This window comes from Pecten maximus, chromosome 5 (genome assembly GCF_902652985.1).
Source record: "Pecten maximus chromosome 5, xPecMax1.1, whole genome shotgun sequence".
Classification (NCBI taxonomy): domain Eukaryota; kingdom Metazoa; phylum Mollusca; class Bivalvia; order Pectinida; family Pectinidae; genus Pecten; species Pecten maximus.
This window is the reverse complement of record NC_047019.1, coordinates 45,364,792-45,388,404: the sequence shown is the minus strand read 5'-3', so window position 1 is coordinate 45,388,404 and position 23,613 is coordinate 45,364,792. Positions and strand designations below refer to the sequence as shown.

Here is a 23,613-nt window from a genome sequence, read left to right as displayed (position 1 = left end):
CATTGTATAAACTCCATTTGATACAGCACATTATATAAACTCCATATGATACAGCACATTATATAAACTCCATTTGATACAGCATATTACGTAAACTCCATTTGATACAGCACATTATATAAACTCCATTTGATACAACACATTATATAAACTCCATTTGATACAACACATTATATAAACTCCATTTGATACAGCACATTATATAAACTCCATTTGATACAGCATATTATATAAACTCCATTTGATACAGCACATTATATAAACTCCATTTGATACAGCACATTATATAAACTCCATTTGATACAGCACATTATATAAACTCCATTTGATACAGCACATTATATAAACTCCATTTGATACAGCATATTATATAAACTCCATTTGATACAGCACATTATATAAACTCCATTTGATACAGCACATTATATAAACTCCATTTGATACAGCACATTATATAAACTCCATTCACTGGGGAATACAAAAATGGCATTTTCCTCGCCCGAATGGCATTTATTAACATTTTCTTGAAAAATTATCTTCGGGGCGAGGATATTGCCATCAAGTTCTGAAGAATCCCTTTTTATTCAGGAAAATGACATTGTCCTTAAAAAATGCCTCTTGTCCGATTAAATTGCCATTTTTGTCCGAGGAAATTGCCATTTTCCCCTCACGCATGAGTGCTGCCAGGGTTTACCTGTGCAGCGGCGAGACGGCTAGCTGGCAGCACACGGCCGCCAGCTCGTTATCGACACACGTGTACGATTGACAACGCGGCCGACCACCACTGCATGTCGCGTAATCGGGCTTTACATGGAATGAAATCCTAAAATAAAAAAAGCTGTAATAACCATGCTATTAATAAACGTATCCGATATTTGCCTTACCTTTCTTATTTTAAATGGCACGGTTCGGTTCACGGTATCTTTTATCTCGCATCACGGTACGCTCATGATTCGGGCCGTCTCCGATTTTCTGCGCGGTAATTTGTATCGCCCATTTAAGTTTGATTTATATAGAAACTTTTCTGGATCCGTGTTCAAAACAGGCGGTTTAAATTCATTTTAAATCGTTTCAGAATCAAAATTGTCGAGGCGAAGTGTTCCCGATCTACTGTCAGGAATCCTGTATTTTGATTGGCTGATGGCGACTCACAGATCTAGGTTATTTCCTAACCTGAATAATGTTTCTCGCTGCTGCATTAAAGGCGTATTTTTGCTACAGATCGTACGGCGTACACCAATCATGCTTATCCTGCGTAAATCCCGGAGCCCTCCACACTTGACCCCGACAGGATAAACTAATGGGGCACGCTGTACCGTCATATCGTATCGCGAGACAAGTATCTACCTATCGTATCGTGAGGGAAGCGTGTCGTTGCAGCACTAGTTACAACCACATGATATTAATAAACATATCTAATATTTGCCTTTTCATGCCCGATTTGTAAATGGCTAGGACCTACTCATTATAGTTTTCCGTAGTTTATTGTGTATGCACTGTTGAGACCGAATCAAAGTCGAACGAAAACAAAAAGTAGTTTTTTTAAGATGTTCGTTCTTTTCTCTACTGTATGTATTGCGCCGTTTCCCGTAGTTATTTTTTTTTTTTTTACTGCAGAACATGGGTGAAAATACGTACGCCGTGTACGGTTCGTATATGCAGACATATACATAGATATATGTCTCTGGTATTTGTTGGGACTAAATAAAATTCCGAATTTCCGAACAACAAAGATATATAAATGCAGACGTGAAGATTTGTCCTTAATGTGCATGCCAATGTCCCTATATGTAATAGTGCGTTCACATCGGAATAACATATATCATGCTTGTTTATTCCAAGGAGGCCTCCACATTGTTTTCCCACAGCTATTTATCGGAAATGTATACATGTATGTTTTTCTCTGTATATATAATCTTGTGAAAGGGAGAATTGAAATAAAGATTTAATGTCAGCCAGTGATTCCCGTGTTCGTTTTTAAGAGGTTTGTCGCCCGGCCATAAGATGAATGCGATTTTGTTTGTTGCGTTAATGAAAAAGCCCCTCAGCGTAAGCTGGATACAGGACATCATTTTGAACGTTATTTCCTGTAATTTATTGTACTTAAAACGTATACATATGTATAAATGTTTGAAACTCAAATAAAAAATATGGTGCATGTATTGTATTTTACACGAAAATGTTCGTCTACGAGACGGGTTGTGTTTTAAATGTGTACTCAAGTAGACAATCGTTAACTCTTTGAAATGATAGGGACAAGGTCTATTAATGTGACAAACATAACCGTGACGTAAAATGGCACAGAATATTGCATTTTCAAGGCGTCTTTTCCATCGATTGACGTTATGGGTCATGGTATGCTTTAATTCACATAAAGACAAGTTTCATATCGCGTAAAAATCAATACTGGTGGTTTTTTTTCAATATCCACGCCATTTCACGTCACGGTAATATTATGTTAGTCATGATAATAGGCATGGACCCTATTTACGTTATTTCTTGTAATTTTCTGATTATAACTGTTACTGGAATTACATTGTATTGTTTTTGCTTATTGTTTTGGATTCCAATACTCGTAATATTGAAAATATCCGGTTCGTTAGTTTATGCGTTCTATTTCTTACTCAGAATAACTTGCACTTGAAATGTCTCCTTGTCTTGCTGTAGCGTAACTTAACATATTTGGGCACGGATGAAGGGCACAACATGTTGTACAATGATTAATCATTATATCTCTGTATTGAATTTCAGTGAAATTATACCTGTGCCTTACAAGAGAAGTTCTGCCATGGGCAGTGATCTCTCCACAAGCCATGACACTGCAACCACCAAGAGAACGTCATCCTTCGACGCAGATATCTCAGAATCTCTCTCATACACGACGATACGTCCTGCTACGGCCGTAAATGCTATCTAAGTGGATTCTTGACTCATCTTTGAACATAAATAATACCCGTCGATTGGCGTTGTGTGTGTCGGATATTCCTACAACACAACACTTATCGTGCTTGTCTGTTGATTACTTTAATGCTGAGATAGAAAATTTCCACTTACATAAAAAAAAGTCAAAATCATAACTTAACCGATTTACCCCGTATCATTCACGGTAAAATATAAATGAACTGCAGCGACGACAACAGGCATATATGGATGGGTAGTGTAAAATTCATATTTAATGTATCAATTTTACTTTATTTCATATGGTATTGATTGTTTAGTCCAGACTATCGGTGGCCTAGGTCAGGATAAGCGGGAAATGACCAACCCTCTTTATATATTTTTCTTATCTTAAGATATATATATCATCGTTTACACACAATTGGATATGGCAAAAGATTTTTACCAACTTATAAAATCCCTTTCCCTAAAATTCATATTACAAAGATAGTGAAAGCGACACATTATATTTATGATTACAAAGAAAGCAAAGAAAGAGGTAGGAAGAAAGACATATCTAGAAATATAAGATTAAGATGAAGATACTACATAAGGTTATATCATAAAACAATGTTCTAAACGATCTACACAATATTTATCTTTAAATACAATTAAAAACTTATACATGTCGTATTCTTACACATCCAATACATTATAAACGTCAATAATCCATTGTCCACTAAAACACATACCATAATTCTTTCATCGGATCAAATGCATGAGCCAATAATTACAGTACAATAGACCGAAGATAATCCGGACACTGTTGGTCCCAGCACAAACCGTCTGGATTACGAGTTTTCCGGACTGCTGAATTTCGTGGACTTTGTGAATAAATTTGTCGAGGACGCGATATTTCCCTTGATTACATACACTTGGAAACGTTTAATTGACAACTCATCAATGATTTGGTATGATTTGTGAATATCAATTTGACATGTTTCTTTTTTTTATTATTGTTTTGGTTTACGTTTCATTCCTTCTACAATTTTAAATAAACGAAATTTAAAGAGGACCATCATTTAGGGTTAGGACTAGTCGTGGTGACCTTCAAACAGTACACATGAGCGACGTCCCGCTACTGTACATTTACGTAATCATTACCCTACAGAATGTAAAAGTGGCACAAAGGTGTTTTGTGATGTTTACTCCAGATCAATAATAATCTATCTTGGTTGCGTATGTTTTTATGGACTCGTTCTAACTACGGAATAGCATTTGTTGATACCCTAGTTATCAGTTGCTTAAGGTTTGAAACAAAAACAGGGCCAGTCTATAATCCGTTCTTTAAAATCGAAGTAGTGAAAAACAAAGTACGGTTACAAAAACTTAGAGCTGCACAGGTAAATGCCTGGGGCCAGGACCTCGCAGCGGTTGCTTTGACAACGTGTAAGCGGGCAAGCTGATCGGTTGTCGACACGGATGACTGACCCCAACTTCTCTCCACGTTGTTGAAAATCTTCCGGATTAAAATTGGAAGTAAGAAATGTGTGATTTCATAGTGATCAATAAAATCTGAAATCTGTAAATGTTTAAAATAAATGCTTAAAACGTCAATAAATTAAATGAGCTTGGACCTAGACAGTCGTGAATAGTATATACTAGCTGTCCAATCGGAGAGTAATATACTGTACAATGCATGCAGCATTTGTTAATTGACATCTGCATTTTCTGAAAACGGAATCTTATCTTTTTTATTATGAATCAAAGTAACATGTTCACGTTATGGGATCTTTTAAACTAATAACTTTCCTTTAAATCAATGAACATTATTATTGATTAAAACTCGATTGATAAAATGACTGATAAAATAAAATAAAAAAAAAGACCATGTTTGATAGACAAAAAAAATAGACTATTGGTATTGGCAACAAACTAAGGCAGACTAGAGCTACAAGTTGGATTAGAGACTCCACTTTATTATATTTGTGCACCGAGTCGTGAAGATCGGCCTACCACCACTTCTTCTATACCCGGAGGCATAAGTGAAAATTGGTCATCAGGTGTGTCAATCGGAACACCTGGTGAGGTCCCTCTGCATTTCAATTAAATAGGTTCTCCACAGGGGTCTATTTACAGCATTGATTTCAGTAAGTTTTTAATTATGTTTTTCTTAGCAAAAATTTGAAAAAAAAAGATATTTCAAAGTGAAGTTAGCAATGCAGATATAACCATTTATGCAGATTTCATTATAGGGAAGTTATTTCAATGTTTAATTAAATCGTTATTCAAATTATTACAGCCTATAACTAAAGGTTTAAATTAAAGTTTAAATATCTTTTTATATGGATTTGCGTTAATAATTTTGTTATAATAAAGCAACGATACTGGCCTTGCATGAAATTACCCTGATTGTCAACACAAAAAGTATCAATCAGTATTATCAGTGTTATGAACAGTAAGTGTGTATCATTTTTCCTGTGAAGTTGCGTGTACAATAAATCCCAATACCCAGTTAAGAGGCGGAGCTTAGTTGTCCAATAACTTCACATACTAGGAAGTTGTTGTACATCAAAGTGTACACTAACTCCCCAAATTTGGATGTTATTGGCTACCGAAGGTATACAGCAACGTATACAGTCAAAAACTCACAGAACCATTAGTTTATTTCCGTAATTTTCAACTTTAATGAAACAAAAACTTCAAGGCATACAATCATTTCCAATTTGTCTATGCAAAAAGTCAATGTTAGTTCTATTTAATGTAATTATTAAACTTCAGTGTCCTCATGTCAATCCGATCACAGAAAATTAAAGCTGAAGGCCGTGTCCTCTATATATTATACAGTGAAACCTCACCTTACGACCACCCCGCTATTACGGGCACTTTTTTTTCAGTCCCGATTTTTTCTCTCTATATCATTGTATTGGTCGCTTCACTATTACGACCACCTTGTCCAGTCTCAACGACCACTAATTCACGTTAATTACCCCCACAATTATGACCAGTTGGTCGTGTCTAAAAATTTACCTGGTGCACCGAGCCGTGAACAGCTTACGGTAATTCGTGTCAAACTGGCCATTTGCGTGTGTATACGTAATTATCGATCTTTTGTTTACTGACCAGTGTATCCACAGGTGAGAAGAATGGCTATTAATCTCTTAGAAAACTTTGCACTGACCGGAAGGTAAAATAAACATCCAGTCCTTCATTGTTCGTGCCGGATTTTGGTTTTACCGTTACGTGTGATCGCCCTTCCTAGGTGGCGCTGTGACGGATTAATACACAAGTGATCAGATTATCTAGGCCTATCTGGGCTTGAACATTGTAATAACCGTACAGTTTTGTTTTATTAATCATTGTATTAAAATAATTATGTGGCTGTTGGTCGTTTTAAGACCCAATTACATACAGGTGAGTAAAATAAACATTGTAACGTTTGATTTTTTTCTGGTCAAGCGCAAGTGTTTACAGCGATCTGGATGTTTTTGTATCAATGCCGAATAGGGTCTGTAGTACATAGGTGTTATTAAAACTTGAAAAAAACATGTTTGGTTACAAATATTATGTATACGATTCCCTGTTTACAAATTTAACATAACGTGTAACAGTTGTCCAGTTCGCCGCATTTGTACAATAGTGTAAATTGTGTGTAATTTCCTTTCACTTTCACATGTTGTTTTGGTTTGTTTACACCGACGACCTGTCTTCCATAACAAATGGGGGTTCCTCCGAGAAGTCTCCTGTATAAACATCATTGTACATATCGAAGTACTCCGGAATACATCGGTCACCTGCAAGTCAGTGGGGGAAAACAAGTTATTACTAGATGTTATCCTATGATAAAGACATGGTAGGATGGGCTAACAAGTTGTCGTATTAGACATGGTTTAGAAAGGTTTTAAAAAAAGATTCTCGAAATATCAGACATAACTTGCATCTCGAAAAAAGAACAATCTTATATATTCTCATAGAATTCAAGTTTTTTAATGACAAAACATTATAGAAAAATGAATTTACTTGAAATCAAGTAACTTGAAATCATTAAATCATAATCGATCTAGGTCAAATTGATTTAAATAAACTACATGTTCATGCTGAATCAATAGGGCCACAGCACAGGGACTCGTTTTGGGGTTTTCGAGCAATATATTTTTTATTCATTGATTACTCCTTTTTTTAACGTGATTTCAGAATGAGTATGATTATTTGCTAAATATTTAGTGTCGTGCGAAATCCCGACGTCCCTATGTACCATGCAAATAGGTAATTTTTAAAATCGGGTTTGAAGAATTATTTGATTTTCATCTTTACCGTTATCTCATTTATTTAAGAAATAACTTACCTTCTTGGTTGTAATAATGTCTGTTCTTGCTGGTAATGTGGCGTATTCCTAAATATGTTTTGCATCACCTTCCCGTTAGGTGTCAGCGACATGTCGGAAATCCCATCAAAAACTTTCACTTCGTTTTCTATATCCTTGAATGCTTAAGATAACACAATGTCGTCAAAATCATCCCCTTGTAATGAAAGGAAATCCCTGTACTTTAAACTGACCATTAAGCTAGCTGAAGGGGTTGACATCCTGCTGCTTACCGCTTACAAAGTCGGGTGCGCATTGAACTACATGTAACTGATAACGTTTTTGGCGGGAAATGTACTCCTAATTGATCGTTGATTGTTTTTGGCGGGAATTCAATCAGAAACCCGAGACAATTCTGATTGGTTTTTAGAAGTTTAATGACAGCCGATGGACGGGCAATGATACAAGCCATTTTATTGAATGTCCTAGACTCGTGTACACTCGATATTTCGGTGGGCGTTACTCGTTCCCGCCCACCGAAATATCTCGCAATACACTCGTCTAGTCATTCAATTACTATAACTTAAGCAACCGTTCTATAGTGACGATTTGTCTGCCTCCCCCTTGGGCGGTTTTTATAGAGATTTAAGGCGGTCGCCGATAACAGTACACACGATAGTCAACAATTCATCTACCCGCTCGCTCAAGCGGAACTTATCTACGTTTAGAAATGAAACAGTCGCCGGTCAGTGCTGTCTATTAAATCGGATAAAACGTCAATTCTACCATGTTTGCTAAGCACTGAAGGATAAATATACTTCATGGTCAGTGTCTTAAAATATACCCACTTTTGTCTTTCTGTCCGGATAACTCGGATAACTCGAAGATTTCTCGTGGTTCCACTGCATTCGAAAATTCAAATTAAAGTACATGTTGGGCATATTACAGGTAAAATACTGCATACTGGTCTTCTATACATGCATACATATACATGTATATATATATATATATATAACAAAACAACACAGCATCAATGTTTTATATATTTTATTAAAAACTACATTAAATCACTCTACTACATTTAGTTTATGGGACTTACTTTGGTATGCCATTGTTTTCAATCTCTTCATCTGTCCATCATGTACGATCACTTGTCCAGATATCTGCTTCAATGGTTTTCGTTTCAAATTTTGTAATGAGAATGACAAATTGAAAAATAGAATTATAGTTATGTAACTTTATAAACAATATGGTTATTACGGACTAAAGCTACCAACACTTGGACATCATTACGTCGAATGTGACTTTCCCGCATACAGCTCTGTATTCATTCAGGCCGGATTATTTCCGCGTCACGATCGACACTACAACAAGAAAGCGTCTCTACTAAAAAAAATACTAACCAAAGTTTACAGTAGAAGATTTGGAGACATGACACTACCAATGTCATTCGACGCAGGAACGGCACACATCAGACAGTAACGATGGAGTTCGCCTTCACAAAAAGTATAGAAAATGCAATCCAGACGATGAGGCAGATAGGTATTATCATAAAAAGGCCACCCACCCATCACAGCCCTTTTAAGGGCCACGCAATCTCCTTAAAAAGCACTAGTGTTTACTCGAAAAAAAAAATCCCGCAAAATTCATTGCAATAAATACATCGGCATTCTATATTGCGCAGAATACGGACGTTTGTAGTACCACTACTAATAATAGATTACGTAATTATGACTTTCAGCAATGCATTTGGGCACTTTCTAATATAATGCTAATTATAAGGAATCAATCTCAATAGCCTTTGAGGTCATTTTACCTACTATCTTCAATGTTACACAAACATCAAAAACGTCACATAATCTATTCGTAATAGATCTTTTTTATTTTATTTTAACCAACCTTAAGTCATAGTGATCTGAATAAACAATGCGAATCTTTTAAAAAATGTCTTCATTTTAAATCTGTATTTGTACTCAAATAAAATCAATTAAGTGTGTTTTTTGCCAGAAATGAGCATGGCTGTCGATGGGTAGTACACTAAAACAAACAAATTTCAGATACAAGTGTTTAATCGGTAAAATTTTGAAATTCTTTAATAAGTTCTTTGTAATTATCACAATTTTTTATTGCATAGAACATTGTAAGATTGTATAGCTTTACGCCATGTATCATTGTTATTATGTATATATATGTGATATCTGGTTACACACGTTAGTGTGTCAAGTGATATCAATAAAACCTTGAAACCTTGTAAACCAGCCTACAAATATCAATAATTACGAGATGAACCCTTGGCTGTAAAATACATCTTAGTGGTAATTCGTTGTAGTTTACAAATCAGACTTGAAAAGGCAAATATTAGATATGTTTATCAATATCATGTGGCTGTAACGATACGCTTCCTCCACGATGGCTACGATACGTAGATACTTGTCTCACGGTACGATACGTATCATTTACAGCGTGCCCCATTAGTTTATCCTGTCGGGGTCAAGTGTGGAGGGCTCCGGGATTTACGCAGGATAAGCATGATTGGTGTACGCCGTACGATCTGTAGCAAAAATACGCCTTTAATGCAGCAGCGAGAAACATTATTCAGGTTAGGAAATAACCTAGATCTGTGAGTCGCCATCAGCCAATCAAAATACAGGATTCCTGACAGTAGATCGGGAACACTTCGCCTCGACAATTTTGATTCTGAAACGATTTAAAATGAATTTAAACCGCCTGTTTTGAACACGGATCCAGAAAAGTTTCTATATAAATCAAACTTAAATGGGCGATACAAATTACCGCGCAGAAAATCGGAGACGGCCCGAATCATGAGCGTACCGTGATGCGAGATAAAAGATACCGTGAACCGAACCGTGCCATTTAAAATAAGAAAGGTAAGGCAAATATCGGATACGTTTATTAATAGCATGGTTATTACAGCTTTTTTTATTTTAGGATTTCATTCCATGTAAAGCCCGATTACGCGACATGCAGTGGTGGTCGGCCGCGTTGTCAATCGTACACGTGTGTCGATAACGAGCTGGCGGCCGTGTGCTGCCAGCTAGCCGTCTCGCCGCTGCACAGGTAAACCCTGGCAGCACTCATGCGTGAGGGGAAAATGGCAATTTCCTCGGACAAAAATGGCAATTTAATCGGACAAGAGGCATTTTTTAAGGACAATGTCATTTTCCTGAATAAAAAGGGATTCTTCAGAACTTGATGGCAATATCCTCGCCCCGAAGATAATTTTTCAAGAAAATGTTAATAAATGCCATTCGGGCGAGGAAAATGCCATTTTTGTATTCCCCAGTGATTTGATACAACACATTACGTAAACTCCATTTGATACAGCACATTATATAAACTCCATTTGATACAGCACATTATATAAACTCCATTTGATACAGCACATTATATAAACTCCATTTGATACAACACATTACGTAAACTCCATTTGATACAGCACATTATATAAACTCCATTTGATACAACACATTACATAAACTCCATTTGATACAACACATTACATAAACTCCATTTGATACAACACATTATATAAACTCCATTTGATACAGCACATTATATAAACTCCATTTGATACAACACATTACGTAAACTCCATTTGATACAGCACATTATATAAACTCCATATGATACAGCACATTATATAAACTCCATATGATACAACACATTATAGTAAACTCCATTTGATATAGCATGTACTGATACCATTATCAACCCTATTCTTCAAACAGCCTGATTGTCTCTCAATGGGTTTTGGTTTGCACTCTAGTAACAATTTTATAACTATGTACAGTATAGTACTCACTTGAGAGATCATGAGTGAAAACGCCTCCACCTCCACCTCCGCCTCCTCCTCCTCCTCCTCCAGAGGCCCCACCATGCCCCTTTCCTCCATGGTGTCCCTTCCCTCGCTTGGAATGTTCCTCTTGTGATGTCAGTCCTGGAAGAAAAACTTGCTGTAGACAGGTGACACTAGCACTGTTAGTAAAGTATAGAACAGTCCATCTAAGCTCACAAATACTCTCAGGTATTACCAGTGGAAATATAAACAAGAGCAATATCATTTTAACTTATTACATTTCCCTAGCATCAATTGGATATTCAAATCACAGACTGCCCACCAACATCCCATACTGACCTTTGCGGTCAGTCTTTATGTCCAGTTTAAGTGGTTCCAGTGAACCCTCATTATTCTTTCCAAGACCGGTACCCTGTTTCCAGCCCATCTTCTGCAGCAGGGCCATGCCTATACCCCCACTCACAGGTGCTGCCTTCTTAAACTGGTCCTGTAGAAACAGACATAAGACAACAATGAGGTCCCGATCTTCATGTCACCTACAGTAGGACACACATGCCTCATATCTACTCTGTCCAGTGTTATATGAAGATTGTTATTCTTGTGCAATTTTATTTTCTTCATCAAAACAATCATAAAGTTTGAGTGGAACAATGTTGTGGTACAAAATATGTTTTAAATCTTAACAGCACGAGGACTTTTCCTGACAAAATCCTGCCATTGGAATAGAAGAATGACCTTGAAGAATTTGCAATATTTCCCCTATTTTGCCCAACCCTTCATACCCCGGGGGTCCAGCCTCACCATTTATACAAAATGGGTTCCCCTTCACTAAAGCATGCTTCAGACCAAATCCTTTCATTTCTATAGAAAAAGCTTTTGAAAGAATATGCTATATTTCTCATTTAAGGTCCCATTTCTCAGGCCCCTGATCTATTGTTTTCCAATCTAATGATACTCAGTTTCTTATTTTAGAGAAGAAGTCATTTATACAGAGAAGGTAGCATTATTGCCAAATTGCCCCCTTTTGGGGACCAGGGACCTTTGGACCAGGTAAGTTAAAAATAAAATCCTAATTTAGCTGATCGTTGTGATATGATATTGAGTGTAGTGAACACAATGAAATTCAAAATTTGAAAACATTGGTAATATTTTCAATACTCACTTGTCCTTTTATCATATCTAGCCTCTAATAATTGTTATGTAAACTTTGAAAAATGACAAATGATAATTCAACATTAAATTAAACAACAGCACACCAAGTCCTCTAATGCTGATATGATAGGTCAATTAGGATCTGTGCATAAGTTTAAGTGGGGTTACCAGCAGACACCCAGGGAACAACTGATTAACATATCATTCCTATAATGTCTTATCTAACTTGAGTCAACACCTCAAGTATTAACTTCACTAACATGGTTCTAAATTAAGAACAGCCGGACTATATGCACCCCAGTGTAAAGCACACAATGTATTTTTCAAATATTCAATTTATATGGATAATCCCAAAATTATGGAATATGATGATATATCAGGTATTTCTCATAGATACATGTAACTTGAGATATTCTAAAAGACATTTTATTTTATTTGAAGCTTTTATTTATTTATTTATTTATTTATTTATTTTCTCTTTGGCTAAACCCTCTTGTCAATTTTTTCTACCAGGTTAAAATAACACAATAATGACCTCGTCAAAGGTCCATACTAGCTAAATGTATGCATGTACCATACAAAATGTTTGTTTATTGGCTTTTTTTTTTTTTTTTCTTTTAAATCTATGATTTTCCTTAGATATATAGCATACATTCATACTTATGTAGAAATTGTCCGTAAAACAATACAGAAGCAAAGTATCTATTGCTATGAACTACATGTATGTTGTCCTATCTCATAATAATATAGTAACATAGAATCTAAACTGATTACATGTACATATATACTTCATATACAGTGAAATCTGTATTGGACTACATCACTTACATCAAGTTGTTTTGTGGGAGACAGTACAACACTACCCTGATTGACCCCATAATTCCTAGACACGTGAACCTTCCTGGCTCGGTTTGGTGTCCTTACTGCCTGGACTTACCACGCGCTGATCACTGGTGGTGTGTAGTGACACACAAGGCCAAGGTCACACATATACTGTCTCCTAGTGACACCATCAGTCGTTGCTATGGCAACAGGGAGCTGTAGTTTACGGAAGCTGTTGGCCATTAAATGAGAGGGAGCATACAAATTGCACCTACCAGTATAACACAAATGTGTGTATCTATATACAAGGTAGTCTCACAAAATATACTTTTCTTATGCAAAGATTATTTTCTTGATTTGTCTTTTTTGTAGAAAATACCAGCTATTAGATTTCAAGTTTTGTTTACCAAAGAATATCTGATATCATGAGTAATTCAGTAAAACCTTGAATAGAGATTGATAGGTGCAATCTAAATATGCTTCCAGCCCACAAATACGTATGATAGAAGCAGATACGATTGTTTGTAATCATCATGTTAGTTTTAAAATGGTCATTGTTTCATAAGGTTATGCTTCAGCACAAATATTTCCAAACAAATTTAAAAGCCTGAAATGTATAACTGCTTCTGTGATACTATGTGTTATGTTGTTTAAACACAGACCAGATGCTAATGTACCAATAAACAATGTGTGTACAGAAGCATGCATCTGTGTGACAGTAAGTATGGCCACCAATGTGTCTCGTGTTGTGGTACAGTCCATGATAGTCATACACTCTCCAGTGTATCCAATATTTGATGGTCGGGTCAAAAATATGATTATATCCCTCCATTTAACTAATATTTTAATTCTTTCACTGAAATTTCTTTTGGTAATTATATCACATGATAAGTTCCATGGATATCACATGAAACCTGACTGGACCACAATGAGGCACAGAGGTGTCCATGGCGATGGTCTGTGTTGAGCGGCGGACAGACACATGTCTGTGTACTACCATTAGAACCTGGAAATAGACAGTCTTCTAATCATTCAGTTGAGCTTGTATTGCTTTCATTCCAAACCTTATTAAGTATCAGGATGATTAAACAATTTCTTTTGAAAGTCTGATATGTCACAACAGGACACTGTCTAGATGTAATGAGTATCGTTTAGATTATAGATCCTAGTCCTGACATTAGGTATACATATGCTCTGTGTGTGTAAACACATCAACCTCTTCTCTAACACATACATTTATCAGAATGCTTTTTACTTGGAAACAGCAATGATCTAAATACCAGTATCCACAAACACTGGTTTCCTATAAACAGCCAAATTGATGTATGAGATACAACTTCTGCTATGCAGTAATTTGTACCTTAAGTAGTTCTAAAAGCAGATGATAGACCAGAATTTTTAGCCTCAGACAAAATCATTATATATGCTTTTTACAGTAAACCAACTAAACCAAAATATATATTGCCTGAACTCTTCTGCATACAATAATAATCATGATGTTTACATAAATTTTGAATGCAAAACAAATTCAACTGAATGATGACATGTTGAGTACAATGAACAGTGCTCCCCTTGTCCTACCTTCTTAGCCCAAGCTTGATGTCGTTTGTCTGTGCCACTCAGCTCCTCTGGGGTAAGAATCTGAGCCCCAGTAGATCCCAGGAACTGGCCTGGTAACTGTTTGGATGTAGCCCACATGCTGGCCTGGACGGAAGATAACATACAGTCATAAAACACAATGGTAATCTTTATGTTTTGTACTTGAATAAGCTAAAATCTCAAAAGCAACAAATACATGAACACTCATCAGATCTCAAGAAAGAGTTTATCACTGGAGAGGAGTGACCTGGCGTCCACTCCATCAGTACTGGTAGAGGTGGCCTCGAATTCCCTTCATCAATACTAGTAGAGGTGGCTTTGAATCCCCTCCATCTGTACTAATAGAGGTGGCCTCAAATCCCTTCCATCAGTACCGGTAGAGGTGGCCTCAAATTCCATCCATCAGTACTGGTAGAGGTGGCCTCAAATCCCCTCCATCAGTACTGGTAGAGGTGGCCTCGAATCCCCTTCCATCAGTATTGGTAGAGGTGGCCTCAAATCCCCTTCATCAGTACTGGTAGAGGTGGCCTCGAATCCCCTCCATCAGTACTGGTAGAGGTGGCCTCAAATTTCCTCCATCAGTACTAGTAGAGGTGGCCTCGAATCCCCTTCCATCAGTACTGGTAGAGGTGGCCTCAAATCCCCTTCCATCAGTACTGGTAGAGGTGGCCTCAAAACCCCTCTATCAGTACTGGCAGAGGCGGCCTAAAATCCCCTCCATCAGTACTGGTAGAGGTGGCCTCGAATCCCCTCTATCAGTACTGGCAGAGGCGGCCTCAAATCCCCTTTATCAGTACTGGTAGAGGCAGCCTCAAATCCCTTCCACCAGTACTGGTAGAGGTGGCCTCAAATCCCTTCCATCAGTACTGGTAGAGGTGGCCTCAAATCCCTTCCATCAGTACTGGTAGAGGTGGCCTCAAATTTCCTCCATCAGTACTAGTAGAGGTGGCCTCAAATGCCTTCCATCAGTACTGGTAGAGGTGGCCTCGAATTTCCTCCATCCGTACTAGTAGAGGCGGCCTCAAATCCCTTTCATCAGTACTGGTAGAGGCGGCCTCAAATCCCTTTCATCAGTACTGGTAGGGGTGGCCTCAAATCCCCTCCATTAGTACTGGTAGAGGCAGCCTCAAATCCCTTCCATCAGTACTGGTAGAGGTGGCCTCGACATCATCAGTACTGATAAAGGACTAGGTGAAGAATGTTCTTTGTTGTTTTCAGACAAACCTTTTTCTGTGCATTAGCTATGTTGCTTAGTGCTGAAATATCTTTGGGGTTTTCCTGGAGTTTTCTCACAGCAAGCAGACGTTCAGAAATAATTGTTCCAATATCCATTGGCTGCAAATTAAAGAGTGTTTTTCTGTTATTTTGAAAGTATTATTGATATATGACTCTGACAAAGAACTCCCATAACAAGTAATGCAGACTGATACATGTACAAATCACCCTGCCTTTTCCAATCAGTATGAAATCATGAACATTTCTTTTTTATCAATGATTTGGTTAAAACTTTTAAAATATCTGATGCAGTTCCTGCACATCAAAATATTTCCAAGGATGCTAACAATAAAGATTTTAAAATTCACATGCAGTAAGAAAGATCATTATTAATTAGGAAATCAGATGCTGAAGAGGATAATACCTACCATGTTAGGTGTCTCTGGGAATACTCTCTCCTCTGGTGGTGGTGGGGGGTCAGAAGGTGGTGGATGTACAGTTAGAGGGGTGTCCTTGGCAACAGTAGAGTTGGGGGTAGACGAGACCATGGCCATTGAAGTAGAGACGGGGGCTGACATTGATACGGTGGCTGGTGTATTGGTCACTAAAGCTAAGGCATTGGTTGTTTTATGTACAGGGACCCACTCCGGCTCCTTCAAACGGTGAACACTGCCACTAGATACTGGGAACTGCATCCTTAGCTTGGACTGCTCTGTGATCTTTTCTTGTGGTGTCAACACTGGTAGAGGTTTGGCATTCTAGTTCAAGGACAGTCATATACGGTCAATTATAAAAGTTGTTAACAGGACTAAAATGACTTCAGTTCCAGTAACTTTACTGCAAAACTACTTCATAGTTCACCCATTAAATATCATTTTCAGATGTGAACACTTCATAACCAAAAATTCCAACTGTCATTTCCAAAGCTTTTAATAACAGATTTTAAAATCAACCAGGAAACTTTCTACAGTGTAACACCGATATTTTAACACGAAGTGTTAAAAATCATATATATATTTGAGATTTCATTAGCTTAATGCAGATATGATGAACATTTTCTACAAGAGGCAGTTAATAACTATTATCACCCCTTGATTTTTTCTAACAAAAGAAACTTGAAGCAACTTACTCTGATATTCATCACAATACTAGCAGACGGTTCTCTCACTTTAAATGGATGGTGGATGAAACTTTCTTCCTCCTCCTTCTCATCTGCTTCTGATTCCTCTGATGATGAGGACAGAAATGATTCTGTACCTCTGTTCTTTTCTTTAGATGATATTCGTTTACAGAAGTCTAAAAATGGCAAAACAAATACATTCCGATATTGTATATAATTAGTGTTGTCTTCTATTAATTACTTTAACTGATGAGTAATCATTTTACCTCTGACTATGATAAATAAATTAACCTCTGACTATGATTAAATGAATAATCAATCACGATTTTCTGTGTTGTGGTTTGATGATAACATGGAGACTTTCAGGAGATACAGACTTCAGAACAAAATTTCCGTAAATGATTTTGTAGACATTTCCCTTTCTCTTTGTGACTGATGAATATTCCATCATCACCACTGGAGAAATAGACTATTAAATTGATTTACCACACTGTCTATAATGGTTTGAAGTCAGCACATCTACCACTACTTTAAATACTGACAGTACGGACATTCCAAATGACCATAACGGAACAACAATGTATGAATACAGAAACATTTATTTATCAAAGGTTGATCTTTTACAGTAAACATCTATATGATGAACGACTAATACAATTTTCACAACGAGTCTTACCTGTGAGTTCATCCACAGATGTGCCTCCAGCCTTGATGGTGGTGAGGTCCACTGAAGGACCGTGGCCAGACTTGGCCATAGCCAGAACATTCTTACTGTAACATACATGTACACAAAACCATCTTAATTATAACAGTTGTTATACTTTGATTTCTGATTTGACACTCCATGCACACTGCCTTACAATAACATAATCTACAGATACACCTTTATAATGTACAATTTCCTTGATTTCTATTCCGTACCTTCCTAGGTTGTATCCTTGTGGTAACTGACAGGAACGTCTTACCATGACAACATGAATATCTACCTCGTATTTATTTTGGGTTATAGATTACTTACATGGCTATTTCTCTTAATTTGGCCTTGTCAATCTTCACACGTAGGTCAACAGACTTTTCAGGTGATCTTGACCTTCTGTCAGATCTTCCTCGGTCCCGGCCTCTATCTCGGGACCTGTTCCTTGTTCGATCTCTTGATCTGTCACAAGATCTCTCTCTTGATCTATCCCGAGATCTGCCCCGACCTCTGTCTCTATCCCTAGATCTGTTGCGAGCTGTTTCCCTTTAATTTAGCAATAGTAGAACATTTAGTGTTTAGTATCAGCTGAGAGCTATAAGACTGTATTCGGATGATCTATGGTATCATTACAATTGTGAAACCATAATCATCCATAATCAGTACATCAAAGATACCTTGTAACTTGTTGATACTGGCTATTTACTGTTGCATTTATTGGAAATCTACCTTAAATTTAAAGCATGAATTTGAAACTAAAGATTGTAAATATCAGTTTCTTATCAAAATCTATCAAAACTTAAAAGTTATATTTAACTGCATCTAGTTTCAAACTGCAAACTTAATTTTGACCAGGATTTTACAAAAATATTCATAATATGCCAAAATGCGTTTTTCAAGATATCTGCAAATTTTTTTTTAAAATTCCAGTCTTTAATAACTACCAGTTGTCATTCTCAATATAGTAAAATACACGCCTAATTCTCTTTAGTTCTGGTAAATTGTATTTGTCATCAGGTTCGTTGGTATACCTGTAATCATATGCATCAAATCCTCGATCTTCCCATTTCGGTGACCTTGACCTTGACTTGCGACTCTTTCTGCTTGGAGAATGAGAGTCCCTGTGTCTCTTTGGTGACCTTGACCTAAATGAATATAGATACATAACAAGACGTCAAATGGGCCTGTATCGCTCACCAGCTTGATTAAGCCGATAGGTTCATGCAGATAAATGTACGAAGACAATTTTGGTACCACTTACTTGGCCTTTGGTCAGGTGAGCTAATAATGGAATATACACTTAATAATTGTACAATTATCATTTAATAACAAGAAAACCAATAATTTGAAATATCTTTACAAAATGAGAATGCTCCAACATTTTTACTATTGACTGAAAATTCAAAAAATATGTGAGTGTGTAGAAATTATACAGATACCACAGTAATTAAAAAAAAAACCAATATAATAGTTCCGATGTGGTATGTTAATGATGTTGAGTAGTAATTGATCACTTCTTGCTTAGTGGACTTAATATAGGACCAGTTGGCAGCTCTGATGAGACAACTACAAGTTTCAATGCTGTGTAGAACCTAATTACATACGAAATGACAAGGTGAAGGTAATTCAGGATTATGCATTACATGAATGTGTGTGATTCCATTGTGTAGTTAAACATACATACTGTAAAATTGATACCTATAATGGCCCAGGACTAACCTCTGGTAACACAAATACCCTGTATTTCTCTAACTATTGACAGGTTCCCTAGGAGTTCGAGTATGCATGGTGTTACTGTACATATATATAAATAGTAATTGTCATGAGGAGCTAAGTTATCAAATTTATATAGATTCCTGAAGCTCTAAAAGACAGCTTGTATAGATGGCCCCTTAGGTGGTGAATCAGCTTAACTGTTATACAAACCTAGATGATGATCTGTTCTTTCTTTTAGAATCATCTCGTTTTGTCTCATTTTTTTCTTGATCTTTTGAACTCTTGTGCTTTTTCTTTTTCTTGTGCTTCTTATTTTTCTTTTTCTTCTTCTTTTTGGACTTAGAAGTTTTGGTGTCCTTTTCCGAGTCACTTAGCGACCCTGTTTCTGAGACAGCGTTGTTTTCCTCCTCCTCCTCACTATCCTCGTCATTTGTTTCATGTTTCTCAGAATCATCATCATTTGAAGATATAACTTCCCCTTTAAAAAAGGCAACATTGCCATCTGTGACAGTGCAATGTTTTAATTTATTTTTAGATACACTGTGATTCTTTATCAAGTTATTATAACTTCCTCATTATGGAAACATATACTTACTTCATAGCTAAACAGTTGCAACACATTGAAAATACTTCAAATTTCATTTAAATTACAATGTACTTGAATAAAATAGACCATTCATTAACAAAAATTATGCATTAATTTCTAAAAAAATACATTATGGAAACTGAAGAAGTAAAATATGAAAATATTTATATCTATTACATGCATCATGGAAATATTCTTTATTATCATGATAAATTTATATAAGCTGAACTGAATCTCTGAATCTCTTATCAAGAGTTAAATTATCATAATGGTAAAATTAATTTTTTTTCATAAGTAAAACACATACCATCTTCTAAGGCCTTTCTTTGCTCAGCTTCTTTTCCTGTTCGCTCACCAGAGGAAATAAATTCTGCACTCATTTGACTGATTTTCAGTGATATCTGTTTCTTGACCTGAGTCTTTTTGCCAAACTGAGCAGCCAGTGCAATGTTTATGTTTGTCTTCACATTTCTGGTATGATCATCTTCATCCTTCTTAATATCCGCTGGCTGTGTTGATACTGTCCCGTCTGTGACTGACTTCTCCTGAACTGTTTTTATTATGGATGATGGTAATGTTGACCTGAGATTTTCTGTATTTGTTTTGACTCCAGATGATTCAATATTGACCCAACTATGCTGGTTAGAGGATGGCTTTGAACTGTTTTCCATCGACAAGTTAGATGACGACTTTGTACCTTTTACACATACAACACTTTCTGTTTTTATCTGTGGTTTAGATCTGTCCTTACTAACATCCTTCTCCTGCTTCTCTTTCATATCCCATTTTGATCTTTTGCTTTTTGTCTCTAATTTTACACAGTCCTTTGCCTCTGCCAATTTGTGCTTCCTGTTGGACACTGACTGACTTTGAGAACACTCTTGCTGTATATTGGAATCTTTCTGAGAAGTATTTAGAGAAATTGTTGTCAACTCATCATCCAGAAGTCTGTTCATTTCTTCAACAGAGGAAACAACCTCCCCAATCTGACCATTTCTCAACACTGAATCATCAGCTTTACTCTGATACTCTGATTCTATCTGTTGCATCTTAGTTGCCAAAAAATCTTTAAACATTTCATCCACAATACTCTGTTCAAGAGGTCCTTCCACGTTTCTTTCCTTTTGCATTAAGGAGCGTTTTAGCTTAGATAGGCTTTGGTTATCGGACTTACAGTCACTAGAGCACTTATTCTCCATCTCCTTTGCCATATTTGAAGAGTTTGATTTCTTGCTTAATTTTTCAGCGATCAATTCCTTGGCTGGCTTTGGCGGGTCTTTCTTTGCAACTGGGAGAGGAATTTGAGGTTCATCCTTACCGATATCATATCTCACTAATCTAATGGGCTTCCTCGACTTTATTTTAGGTGTAGGCGAGCCATCAGGTAAGGGAATCGTGCCCATTACAGGTAGAGGTATCAACCCTACACCAGCACTGCCTTCCTCCATGGCAAAGGCCTCTGGTTATCTGTCAGCGCCACCAAGGGAATCCATATACTGGTAGGGTAAATGGACACCCTTACGGCCCTTCCATACTACAAATACAAAACATAAGAAATATTTCATATACATAGGATCTTATAATATGAATTTTCATTTTATATTAGATTTTATGAAATGAGTTTTAGAAATTTTATTATTGTGAGATTTAGCATGCAAAAACAGAACCTTTACACCAGTTTCATGAAATCTCACATGAAATTAAAACAAACTTAAGAATCTTTTTTATCACATGACATGTTTAAAGGCAAAAATATGGAGGACAAAATGAAATGGTGCTAGCTATTTTGTTGCTCGATTTTCAATTTACGACGGAACGTCATTTTATTGTCCATATCAATTGAATTTATCATGACGTCACAATATCTGTTATAGCACGGGTGTGGTACCTCATTTGCAATAGATATCTTATAAAGCAATCACTTTTCAGATAAAAAATGGCATCTTTTTGTGCACTGTACAGTTTGAATTGACTTTGTGTGATAATGATTGCACTTTAAATTTACAATTTCTTTGCTTCAAAAACTATGGGGATGGCTAGCGCTCCATGCAAACCGTTTGTTTTGATTTTTTCCAGTTTTAATATACACTAAAGAAAGGGTATGAATATATACTGTAATGTTTAAAATTCAATGCATTCAACTTTTGTTAAAATGAAATATTGTCCATTAATTGCCGGCATCAAGCACGTGAACATAAACAATAAAGTTAATTACATTTTAGTATTCCATAGGAGGAGTTTGACATTCTATCATTTTATACAGGGTATTCTTATATGAATATTTATCTTCTTCGTACTAAAAAGGTATTTCAAAGAGTCATTTTTGGCACTAATATAGTAATATGTTAGTAGCATCGATTGTTGTTTGTAACTTTGCTAATAACACTAATAAACTAAAGTCCACAAATCCGTGTGTAATCACATCACGGTGTAGACTTAATTTTGTCCGACATTCATTTTAGACATATTTCATGCAAACTATATACGTTAAAATCCAATATAAAACATACTTAAACAGCAAATTACCTACATTTCAGATGCAGAAACAATAATTCAATCACTTTCTTGTTATAATTTTACCGTCTCGCCATTTACCGGAAGTAATATGTGCACACTAAATATCGAATCAATGACAACTTATCAAACCGGAATTTTCGGTCTTCGGTTTTACTAGTCATATTTAATTCATTAGTATAAGCAAAATGAAAGCATCAGTTTATATCATTGTGTGATAAAAAAAAAAAAACAGATTAAAATCGAAAATAAAGCAGTTAATGAATTGGTTAGCTTTTTACACTTGAAATGAAACAAACGTTATTTAAGTATTACCACACAGGCACATCCCATACATGTAAGCAGATACCTATATACTAAATAAAATATATTAATATAGGTCTCTGATGTAAGTATACTACAACAAATCATAAATGCCCGTGTTTTACTTTTAGGGGAATGATTTTATAGATCTAGACATGTTTAGGCAATAAACGGAATACAATGTATATGTGGTCACAAGGTACGGGGCACCGGTTTACTTTTAATACCCATTCAGTGATATCACTAAGTCGTTTTGACCATTAATTCATTAATTGATATCAATATTTCGAATTAATAATATATATAATTCGAATTGGTTATACCTATTATTCGATTTATTGATATCACTAAAACATTGGGGGATTATGGATATCATCAATTCGAATCATTGATATCATTAGTTCATTCAATGATATCAATATTTCAAATTAATGATATCATTAATTCCCCAATATTTTGGGGAAATGACTGCTCCTTCTATGTCCAAAATGGCGGGGAATGGCATATGGCTTTTTTTTTTTTTTTTTTTTTTTTAAATCTCATTAAATGATAACAGTGAACTGGATCAGTTCTTGTTCTAATTTCAAAGAGGAAACATAATGGATATTAAGTGCGGCACTACATTCGGAACGGCGGGAAGATACGCATGGTACCAGCTTACATGGAGGTGATGGTCTCTACTGCACTTGGTGTAATTGACAGAGAACTTTGAAAATTGGATTGCAATTCATATCATCGTTGTCAAAACAATGATGCCCCTGAATAATCTTTTGTCTGATATCAAGCAGCAATTTGCTGTCTATCGTCCATCTTGGTTTTAAGTGTAATCACGCACAAAATGGGGAGAATAATTATTTACTGTGGCTCAACACACGACTTAATGATATCAATGATG

General features: G+C 36.2%; 1 protein-coding gene and 1 long non-coding RNA gene across 8 annotated transcripts in view; both read right to left on the bottom strand.

The window, feature by feature from the left end:
• LOC117328164 (protein SON-like) overlaps positions 1-22,524 on the bottom strand; it is a 28,339-nt gene extending 5,815 nt beyond the window's left edge. Inside the window, exons 1-12 of one of the 7 annotated variants that reach the window (XM_033885567.1) lie at positions 22,432-22,524; positions 20,209-21,435; positions 19,526-19,817; positions 18,631-18,744; positions 17,924-18,145; positions 17,582-17,676; positions 16,915-17,081; positions 16,214-16,543; positions 15,795-15,905; positions 14,553-14,675; positions 11,337-11,484; positions 11,004-11,138 (exon numbers count right to left, since the gene is read on the bottom strand). In XM_033885567.1, the coding sequence (XP_033741458.1) occupies positions 11,004-11,138; positions 11,337-11,484; positions 14,553-14,675; positions 15,795-15,905; positions 16,214-16,543; positions 16,915-17,081; positions 17,582-17,676; positions 17,924-18,145; positions 18,631-18,744; positions 19,526-19,817; positions 20,209-21,349 (2,878 nt within the window). In that variant the 5' untranslated portion in view covers positions 21,350-21,435; positions 22,432-22,524. Of the gene's footprint in view, positions 1-11,003; positions 11,139-11,336; positions 11,485-13,033; positions 13,978-14,552; positions 14,676-15,794; positions 15,906-16,213; positions 16,544-16,914; positions 17,082-17,581; positions 17,677-17,923; positions 18,146-18,630; positions 18,745-19,525; positions 19,818-20,208; positions 21,436-22,427 lie in introns of those variants that run through there. The other 6 variants (XM_033885569.1, XM_033885568.1, XM_033885570.1 and 3 more) reach the window with 6 other exon arrangements.
• Positions 990-9,306, bottom strand: LOC117328165. The gene is made up of 2 exons (XR_004532902.1): positions 7,223-9,306; positions 990-6,671 (listed from the first exon to the last, which is right to left on the bottom strand). It is a non-coding gene; the product is annotated as an uncharacterized LOC117328165 (long non-coding RNA).
• Positions 22,525-23,613: the final 1,089 nt, after the last annotated feature.